This window comes from Hylobates moloch, unplaced genomic scaffold, assembly GCF_009828535.3.
Source record: "Hylobates moloch isolate HMO894 unplaced genomic scaffold, HMol_V3 SCAFFOLD_1490, whole genome shotgun sequence".
Lineage (NCBI taxonomy): Eukaryota > Metazoa > Chordata > Mammalia > Primates > Hylobatidae > Hylobates > Hylobates moloch.
In genome coordinates, this window is record NW_026653765.1 from 1 (window position 1) to 11,079 (window position 11,079).

General features: G+C 41.6%; 1 protein-coding gene across 1 annotated transcript; it reads right to left on the reverse strand.

Annotated features, from left to right (window-relative positions):
• Window positions 1–12: 12 nt before the first annotated feature.
• Window positions 13–4,372, reverse strand: LOC131382701 (supervillin-like; the record flags this gene model as incomplete). The annotated part of the gene is made up of 3 exons (XM_058435165.1): window positions 4,295–4,372; window positions 4,027–4,178; window positions 13–511 (listed from the first exon to the last, which is right to left on the reverse strand). Coding segments are annotated over exons 1-3 (659 nt in total), but the record flags the coding sequence as incomplete, so codon positions are not given.
• Window positions 4,373–11,079: the final 6,707 nt, after the last annotated feature.

Genomic DNA, 11,079 nt, shown 5'->3' on the forward strand with positions numbered 1-11,079 from the left:
GCTGCTGGGGACAGTTCATGGGCCTGCCGGGTGGCACTCAGCTCTTGACCTCGTCTTTGGTTTTCTATGTTCAGCAGCACCTCTGGGTCAGAAGCGCTGTCACCCCCATGGAGGGCAGAGTCCTTGGATTCACCGGCACAGGTCCTGAGCCCCATCGTCTCGGTCCCGGGGTACAGAGAACTCGCATCTCTGCTTGACTCTTCCTGTTTGTCACTTTTTCCTCCCCGTTTCTCGACAGCATCAGGCTCCTTCCTGGACTTGGTATAGCGGGATAAATACTCGGAGTCGGCCTCGGGATCCAGAGTCAGCCCATACTTCTCTGCCAGCTGTCGCCTTCTTTCTGCTTTGTACCTTGCGATTCTTTCGGCTTTGGACTCCAGACTATGGGTGTCCATGCTACCCGAACCATAGGGTGAGTCACCGTGGATGCCGGAGGTTTCTGTGCAGTATTTGGATCGAGTTTGCTTTTCTAGAGAAGAATCAGAAGTTTCCTCCTCTTCATTTGATCGGCCTACAAGAAGGTCACATGGATGAGAGGTGCAGATTTCAAGTAAAGACACGTATTTACACACAGAATGACACTCTCTACTGCACACAGCACACACCTGGGTGCCCATGCTGTGAAGGACCAGTTTCTCACGGAGGTGTGTTCGCCTAAAGTGATTATTTACCTGGGCTGCTGAAGAAGTCTGATATCTGCAGTGAAATCTACAAAGGCTGTGAATGGTGCACGTTCTGCAAGCCCCCTAGGGCGTGGCTTTAACTTAAGCTCAGTCCCTTTACTCCCCAGAGCGCCTCTGTCTTTGTTTAGTGCTTATCTCCCCTTACTGATTTACCCTTTTTTGTGGTGTTCAGTATTTCACGTGGGAGGCCACAAGATGAGTTGAGTCCTCTGGGAAAGACAGCAGACAAGTGAGCTGCTGTCATTGCACAAGTGATGGATGCTGGTTTCCGGGGAGCTGAGAGTAACCATAACAATATGGCCCATATCATTATTCACCAGGCTTTTCTTTTTTACATAAGTGTTTTTTTCCCAATTATAACACACATGCCTGATGTAGGAAATATCTAATATGTGTCTGGCATAGTGGCTCACATCTGTAATCCCAGTGCTTTGGGAAACTGAGGTGGGAGGGTGGCTGGAGGCCAGGAGTTCGAGACCAGCCTGGGTAACATAGTGAGACCCTGCCTCTACAAAAATTATTTTAAAAATTAGCTGGGCATGATGGCACATGTCCATGGTGCCAGCTACTCAGGAGGCTGAGGTGGGCAGATAGCTTCAGCCCAGGAGTTCAAGGCTGCAGTAAGCTATGATCGATTGTGCCACTGAACTCTAACCTCAACAAGAGAGCAAGACCTTGTCTCAAAAAAAAAAAAAAAAAAACCTACCAATCATCACCCTACAAACGAATAACATTTTTATATATTCCTTCTAGTTTTCATATAATTTTTTCTTTATAAAATATTTAATGTTACTAATATTCTATAAAAATATTTTCTGCATTCTATACAAATGTTTTCCCAGCTGGCTCACAACTGTAATCCTAGCACTTTGGGAGGCTGAGGCAGGAGGATCACGAAGCAGGCAGATCACGAGGTCAGGAGTTCGAGACCAGCCTGACCAACATGGTGAAACCCCGTCTCTACTAAAAATGCAAAAATTAGCCGGGCATGGTGGTGCATGCTTGTAATCCCAGCTACTCAGGAGGCTGAGGCAGGAGAATCGCTTGAACCCGGGAGGCAGAGGTTGCAGTGAGCCAAGATCATGCCACTGCCCTCCAGCCTGGGCAACAAAGTGAGACTCTGTCTCAAAAAAAAAAAAAATCTCGTATTTGGAAACCTATTTTGAAGACATCATTTAAGGGTCCTAACAGTCTATCTAACAGGCATTCCATTATTACCTTAACCCTTCCCATATGGCCTTTTTCATTCCACCTGAATTAAATATTCATGTATCTTTTCCATTATTTACTTTAAATTAAACAGGTGAGTAACTGGAACTAATTTTGGAGTTTGGTATGAATTGAGAAGGGGGATATGCCTCTTCCCACCCTCTGGCAAACCCATTTTTTTCATTATGATTTTATTAAATAATTCTTCCTTTTCTCACTACTATGCGAAGCTTAAACTATCATATACTACACAGATTACCATTTCATGTACACTACGGTTTATTTCTGGCTATAAATTTTGGGACTCTGATCTGTGTATTGATATTTCAAGCGTGTAATTACTTTTTAAGAGATGGAGTCTGGCTGTGTTGTCCAGGCTAATCTTGTACTCCTGAGCTCCAGCTATTCTCCTGCCTCAGCCTCCCAAAGTGCTGGAATTACTGGTGTGAGCCACCAAGACCAGCCTTTTTTTTTTTTTTTTAATAATTGCACATGATTTTAAAATATCTTAGTTTTCTAGCTTTCTGGCCACAGGAAATTGGAAACTGTAGAGACAAGCAAACTGATAACATCATAAAATGAGATAAACAGCTGTCTCTGAGCTAGAAACTAGAAAACACTGGCTATAAAAAGCAGCAGCATGGCCGGGCACAGTGGCTCACGCCTGTAATCATGGCACTTTGGGTGGCCGAGGCAGGCGGATCACCTGAGGTCAGGAGTTTGAGACCAGCCTCGCCAACATGGTGAAACCTCATCTCTACTGAAAATACAAAAAAGTTAGCCCGGTATGGTAGCGGGTACCTATAATCCCAGCTACTCTGGAGGCTGAGGCAGGAGAATCCCTTAAACCTGGGAGGCGGAGGCTGCAGTGAGCCAAGATCTTGCCATTGCACTCCAGCCTGGGCAACAAGAGCGAAACTCCATCTCCAAAAATAAAATACAATTAAATAAAAAATAAAAAAATAAAAAGCAGCAGCACAGCACCTCAGAGCCAGGGACTGTGGTAGGAAGAGCAGCCCTGTGTGCATCCTCCTCTTCTAAGGTCAACTTGAATATTTGATGACAACAATGACTGAGTGATTAGGAAAAAGCTGAGTCATGTGCCCTCAACATACTGTTTAATATGAAATAAATATGCAATGTATTTAAAATTATCTACATTAAGATAACTTAAATAGAAAGTTTTCTTGCATCTCCAGAGTAAGAACTGTACTCATTCAAGGTGCAGCTTTGCCTCTAACGCCCCCTGCTGAGAGCAGCCGCTCCCTGTGCTGGGGGAGAACCTTGACAGGCCCCTATCTCAGAGCACGGATCCCGTGCTGGGCCCTGAGGGTGAAGAAAGACACAGTTACTGCCTTTGAGGGCCCCAGTCTGGGGAGGAAAATGACTGGCCTCAGTTACCCAACAATGTGCGAGGGGAATCACTTCATACTGCTGTGACATGGAAGGCCAGATCCGTGAGGTGGGGCAGAGATGACATACACGTTGTTGCTGTTTTTAGCAAATCTATTTAATAGCTGGGCATGGTGGCACACGCTGGTAGTCCTAGGTACTCGGGAGGCTGAGGTAGAAGGATCACTTAAGCCTGGGAGGTTGAGGCTTCAGTGAGCTTTGATCAGGCTACTGCACTCCAGCCTAGGTGACAGAGTGAGACTGTTTCTAAAAAAAATAAAAATAAAAATAAACAAAAAACAAATACATATAACAAAAAATCAGGCCAAGTCCATGGGCTCACGCTTGTATTTTCAGCACTTTGGAAGGCCAAGGTGGGAGGATCACTAAAAGCCAGAAGTTTGAGACCAGCCGGGGCAACATAGTGAGACTCTGTCTCTACAAAAATGTTTAAAAAAAAATTAGCCAGGTGTGGTGGTGTAAGCCTGTAGTCCCAGCAACTCAGGAGGCTGGGGCAGGAGAACCCTTGAGCTCGAGCCCAGGAGTCAAGGCTGCAGCAAGCTATGATCATACTCCTGCATTCCAGCCTGTGTGACAGAGTGAAACCTTGTGTTAAAAAAATTATATCCACACAATTCACTTCTGTGAAATATCTCATGTTCTGATACCACTGGGTGGAAAGGGCAACTTGTAACCAGCCAGGCAGCCTGCTGGAGAATGGGCCACCCAGCTCCACGCTCACCGATGTGGGGGCTGGCAGGGTCGCTGGCTCGCATGTATCGAGGGGTGTCTTCTTCCAGCAGGCGGTGAGTCACCAACCCTGTGCAGCTCTGCAAGAGGATGGGCTGAGTGTCATTTTCAATCCCTTCCAGGCGCCTGGCAATTCTTTCTTTTCTGTGAAATATACCACAAGAGGCAGAGTGAGCAACAGCGATCGAGTCTAAAGGAAAATGGAATACTGCTTTGCCAAGCTCTCTTCTACTTCCTAACTCCCACTATAAAGACCTTACCTTTTCATTTCTAAGAATTCTTTTTTCTTTGGTTCAAAGATTTGTCTTAATTCTGCAACTAGAAGAAAACAAAACAAAACAAAATACAGTATTTAGTAGTCATGTGCTCATTTTATTCCCTCACACAACATGTTTATTGAACTGCAAATTTCAGTTCTTGGTTCCTATGTAACAGTGACATGCAAAACTGACCAAGTTCCTGCTTTCTTGGAAACTGTTTCCTAGTGGGGGAGGCAGATGCCAAATGAATAAGAGTGTGCAGACACACACACACACAACCCCTAGGATGCATCATCCTCTTCTAAGGTCAAGCTGAATATTTGATGCCCATAAAAATGACAGAGTTATCAAGGCAAAGCTAAGTCATGCTCACTCAACATGCTGTTTAATATGAAATACATATGTAATATATTTAAAATTACATACATTAAAATAATTTAAGTAGAATGTTTTGTTGTATATACATTGCAACACCTATATATGTGACTCATGTAAATGTTACATATATAGGTTGGCTAAGAAGTAAAATCCTACAGGGTAAGGGAGAAGGTTTTATTTCATCTAGGGGAATCCAGGGAGACCTGACGAGCAAGCTCTCTCTAGGAAAGTATTTTAGGCAGAAATCTCAGTAACCATTTCTAACTTTTGTTTGATTTAACAAAGTATTCTAAGCTTCTATTATGGAAATCATTTACATAAGTATAGACTAGGAGTGCGAACCCCACAGGGCCATCGGCAAGCTACAAGCATGAACTCACAGCCGCTTCTCCTCCACCCTGTCACGGAATCTGTCAATGGCTGTGACTATTTGATTGTGTTTCCAACAGTGCCTAAAGTGGCCGCTTCAATTAGCTACAGTTTAGATGAACACAGGTCCTCCGCCTCCCTGCACAGGCTTTCACTGGAAGCAAATGTTAACAATGGTTTCCTTGCTATAATTTAGGTGGATGATGGGTAAGGTAATTACCCCAATGTTTCTGGCAGCACTGGAGAAACAGAACAAACGCTGTGCTGAGGTTGGGAGGTTCTCACATGATACTGACTACAAGGATATTACTGAGATGCCAGACAACTGTTTCTTTGGAGAAATGGCCAAAGTTCATGGAGAATAAAGGTCTCTCTTTTTGCCTCCTCCTCAATGCTTAAATTCATAAGGGTGCATCTGAGTGACTCCTATGAAGGACTCAGAATGGGGTGGGAGAAAGAGAGAGGGGTAGCTGGACGGCCTGGGGCCAGGGCCAATGAAAAGTTTTTGAAAGGCTGAGTCACAGGAGAAACTCAAAGGAATTTGATTTTCGACTGCTTCAATTTCCGTTTTCTTTTCTCTAAGTGGTAATTTTTAGTAATGAGTCAAAACTACACGCACACACACACATGCACACATACACACACAAAGTTTTATATTGCCCTTTGTGTTCAGGGATAGAAGCCTTGTTTTTCTTCATTTATTAAGTGATAGCCACCTTAAAACTTCAGTTGAATTGGCTTTTGTTAAGGTAGCTGGCTTCAAAAAAACAAAACCTCTCTCCCTCTGACTTCAAAAGGGTCTCCCAGTTGGCCTCCCCAGGAATCAGAGTAGCTGGAGGCAGAGAAGTCCTCATTCGAATTATGTTGCTATTTAGAAGACAGGGGTATAATGAGAATGGTGCACCCTGCCACGCGGCCTTGGGAGAGGAGGCTTGGTCAATAACAACAGCTTCCCTGTCAACAAATTAGCCCTAGTGAGATTATGGTGATAAAACTTTAATGGCTGGTAGGATATATTTTGAAAATATTTTCAAGGATGACAAAAACAAAAGGGTTTTAGTCATTTAAACCCCAAAGAGGAGAGTGGAGCCCTATTTTTCAAAAAGCCCACTCAAGAAGCTATCGAAACCAAATTCCAAGGGCGCCTAAAAGGTACGACTTGAACCCATGCCTCAAACTCTAACTGAGAAATAGAAACTATTAATAGAGTCCTGAGTGGCATAATCACATCCCCTCCCCTCCCCTCATTTCCCTTTCCCTTTCTTTTCTTTTCTCCCCCATCCCTTTCTTTTTGAGACAGGGTCTCATTCTGTCACCCAGGCTGGAGTACAGAGGCACGATCTCGACTCACTGCAGCCTCAACCTCCCAGACTCAAGTGATCCTCTCGACTCAGCCTCATGAGTAGGTGAGATTACAGGCACATGCCACCATGCCTGGCTAGCTTTTGGTTGTTTTTTGTGGAGACAGGGTTTTGCTATGTTATCCAGGTTGGTCTTGAACTCCTAGGCTCAAGGGATCTGCCCGCCTCGGCCTCCCAAAGTGCTGGGATTGCAGGCATGAGCCACCGCACCTGGCCTAACATGTCCCTTTTCTCACCCCACATTATTTCAACTAGGTAAGTATCAAAACGGTTAATATACGGAATATCATGTAACTTCCACTGGAAAAAGTTAAGGTAGACTTTTCTTGGTTCTAATTAGAGACTCTTGAAAATCACTTTCATTTCATCCACATTTTAATTAATTTTAAAAATTTTCTGTAGAAATGCAATTAAAGGCATTTTAAAAAAAGATTACAACAGTGCATGGAAAAGCAAAGCAACATGTTGCTTCCTGCCATTCTCTATTTCCTGTATTCCAGAAGGAAAGATCTAGTCGGGAGACTGTGCAAGACTCCCGTCCACAGGAAAGGTAGACTTTCCTACTGCCCTTCCAGTGAACACTGCCCTCTGATAGCCATCCACTTCTGGGCATAATTTCTGAGAAATTCTCAGGATAGGATCTAGCAGACACACAGATGGACCTCATCAGGGTCATGGACTCAGGATGCTGGCTCTGGAGAGCTCCCAGATCACTATGGGGGTGATCAGAAGCTAATGGCTTCTGAATGGGAAGTGGCTTTGCTGTGAGCTCTGTACCGCAGGATGTTGAATGTCCCAGGTTCTCCTAGTGATGCTAAATAACCCCCAGTTGCTGCGACACAAAAATATCCTCATATATTTCTAAAGCCCCTTAGGGACTGCCCTAGATTGAGAACCATTGAGAATCACCAATCCCCCGATACTAGAATTTCAAATACACAGCCTGTGCCTTAGACACCCAGGCCCCAGGTTACACAGTACAGACGCCACTAGCCCAGCACTGCACTCTTTTCAGTCAAGACCAGATTCAACGCAAAGCTATGCCAAGCCTATTGCTCCTGGAAGCTAGAATCCATCAACATAGTGGGTACTTGAAGGGACACCTTAGGGTCCTCTCTGATCATTTCACTGAGGAATTAAATGAGCTCATAAATTAAATTGTCCTTTAAATGTATTGGTGAGCTTATTAACTCTTAGTGGAAATCTATAGTGAATTTTAAAAGGAAAATAAAAAAGTCTCTCCAGCAAACAAATGATGACCTCTCAGTCTATTGTTTCTAGCAAATATATTTTTAATTACCAAGATATACCTCATTCCTACAGAAACGGGATTATAAGAAATGATATACAAGACAAAAAGAAGCAACAGAGGCATTTTGAATTTCGCCTTTTTTCCCCGTCTATACTAACATGTAATATAATTAATGTGTAATTAATGTGTATTATATTACATATCTGTTTTATATTATTATTAACAATAATAGCCAGGCATGGTGGCTCATGCCTGTAATCCCAGCATTTTAGGAAGCTGAGGTGTGTGGATCAGTTGAGGTCAAGAGTTTGAGACTAGTCTGGCTAACATGATGAAACCCCGTCTCTACTAAAAATACAAAAAATTAGCCAGGCCTCATAGCATGTGTCTGTAATCCCAGCTACTTGGGAGGCTGAGGCAGGAGAATTGCTTGAACCCGAGAGATGGAGGTTGCAGTGAGCCAAGATTGTGCCACTGCACTCCAGCCTGAGTGACAGAGCGTGATTCTGCCTCAAAAAAATATATATATATAAAATATGGTTTATATTATATATTATATTATTATATAAACCATGTTTTATATTATTTTATATTATTATTAATCATATAAAATATGTTTTTGTACTATTATCAGCATAAAGCCAATACTAAAAACATCATGCATGAAAGTCACCATTGCTGTGGAAATCTATGTTGTAACTCTGTTGTTTTATTTATAAAGCCTACCTACAGCTCTACCAAAGTTACCTTCTGATTGAAAATCTTGAAGGTTTCTGTTCTTTTAAAACTTCAAAAAAATTTTTTGTAATATCAGACATACAGAAAATATAAGAGATTTCCTTCATAATATGTTAACATTTTACTACATTGGGTTTATTTTTATTTTTTTCTTTCTCTTAAGTATATTTGTATGTGCATATGTGTCTATGTACATACATACACATACATATTTACATAGTATTTTTTCTGAACCATTTGAGTCAATTGCAGCATGACGCCCCTTTATCTCTAAATTCTTCAGTGTGTATTTCTTAACAAAAAAGAATAAGAATGCTTTTTAAAATTAGGTTCACCAGCTATAATTCAATTGATTATATGCTGTGTCATAATTATAATTCATATATGGTTCATGTTTAGTAATAGTAGTTATTATGTAATCCGGATATAAATAAGCATTGATGGTCTAATTTCCATTGTAATGAGACATTTTCTAATTTGCTTTCAAATACATTAGGACTTCTAAACATATCCACATGTCCCTTATTTTACCTGTTTCTTGGTCTGTTACTCTTCTTTGAGTAATTCGGAGTGGTACTACTGTGGCAATATGGAGTCTGTGAGTCTATTTCTTTAGTTATTTCTGATGGGAGCTGAAGGTTAGTTTTCAAGTAAGGCGATTTAAGGAAATTTGATAGCAGAGCTATAATACTTCATAAAGTTATTTACAACCACCTAATACACTTTGCAATAAGACTATATAACACCAATATTCTAGACAATTTGGTTTGCAGGGTGCTTTTCTTGGGAAACATAGCTTCTTCCATTAGCTCTAAGAAGCAGAAGGTTTCTGGTTAAGACATTGTTGAGTTCAGTCCTCCAAACTTGAGTACAGTAGAATCTTCCAAAGAAATATAAGTGGCAGGGATACTGCCAAGAACAATTTCTCCTCCTTCACGTGACAGCTCAAGAGTCCAGGCCAGATTTGGAATATTCCGATCTTACTTCCCACAGGAGTAAAGCCCTGTAACTTTTACTCTTGGATGGGAGCCACTAATATAAAGACAAGCAGCTCATAAACCAAGCAATTACAAACTAGAGGAATAAGGGGGAGGGGTGACGGCTAAAGGGTGTAGCGTTTCTTTTTGGAGTCATGAAAATGTTCTAAAACTGGCTGTGCTGATGGACGCAGAACTCTGAAATGCCAGAACCGACCTAATCGCATACTTTAAATGATAGGATTGCATGGTATGTGTGTTGTATCTTAATAAAGCTGCTAAAGAAAGTGGAGTAATATATTTGGTCTACTTCATAATTCCTAAATAAAAAATCTTTTTTAATATTATAAACGTTACATAGGTAAAGATTTTTAATCCCTTGATTACTTGTTTGTGATATACACTTAGAGGAAGTCCCGTAGAGAAAAAGTAACAACCACTTTAATGCCCAGTTTCACAGGAAAGGAACAGAAAGAGACTTCTATAAACTTCTCACACATAAAACTTGATGTCATTAAAATAAAATTATAACCAAATCTTTTTTTAACATAATATTGCTAAGAGCTGACACATAAAATCATTAATACATGTGTTAAATCAGAGAAACAACGAAATTGCTGGTCTTTCCAAATCTGCCTATTTTTTTCATCAAAAGCAAAGATATGTGAAATAAGACTGTAGAGAATTTAGGTGAAATTCAGGGGACATGGGGCACTGGCACTTTTTTTTTTTTAGATGGAGTCTCGCTCTGTTGCCCAGGCTGGAGTGCAGTGGCGTGATCTTGGCTCACGGCAACCTCCGCCTCCAGGGTTCAAGCAATTCTCAGCCTCCCGAATAGCTGGGACTTGCCCAGCTAATTTTTTGTATTTTTAGTAGAGACGGGGTTTCACCCTGTCAGCCAGGATGGTCTCGATCTCCTGAACTCGTAATGCACCCACCTTGGCCTCCCAAAGTGCTGGGATTACAGATGTGAGCCACCACGCCCGGCCGGGGCACTGGCACTTTTAAAGCATGTTTTAAGGATTTAAGGGACCATGTTAATTTAGAAACATCAATCTGGTGAATACATAAAATCGTCGTCTTTGATTTGTAAAAATTATTTTTTATAATCATTTACGACAAATTTTTTAATTTGTCTACAACTGGCTAATAAGCTTAGGTGTTCTAAAAGTTTATTACAGATGAAGTTACCATTTGTTGAACCTTAATGAACCCAGCATTTCATCCTGTTTTTGATTTTTCTGCTCATAATATTGCCTGTGGTATTATGCATCAAATAAAGGAACTGGGACAAAGAAAGGGAAAGAGGGACCCTTCTGCCTGGTGGAAACAACCTCTGCTACGTAGAACTTTGCTTAATCAACTTTTCTCTGCTATTGCTAATATGGATTTGTTCATTCTTACACTTTGTTTTGGTCATCTGCATAGGTATTAAGCACTTTAGTTTGGCTCAGAGGAAATTTTTTTTTTTTTTTGTCTTTCACAGAGAGTCCTAAACATTGGCAGAGCCATTCCATTTGACAGCCGTTCCATGCCCCATCTGCACCCGTCCTAACTGGACACGAGGCCACTGACTTGCCCTTGAAAACTCTGGGGGAGAGCCGATGCCAGCACAGTGTGGACCACCTCATTTCCAAGTACCATGAACGATTAATTTTCTTTCTGATATGAAATCTCATCTGCCTCCTTGTAATTCTACACGTTATTCTT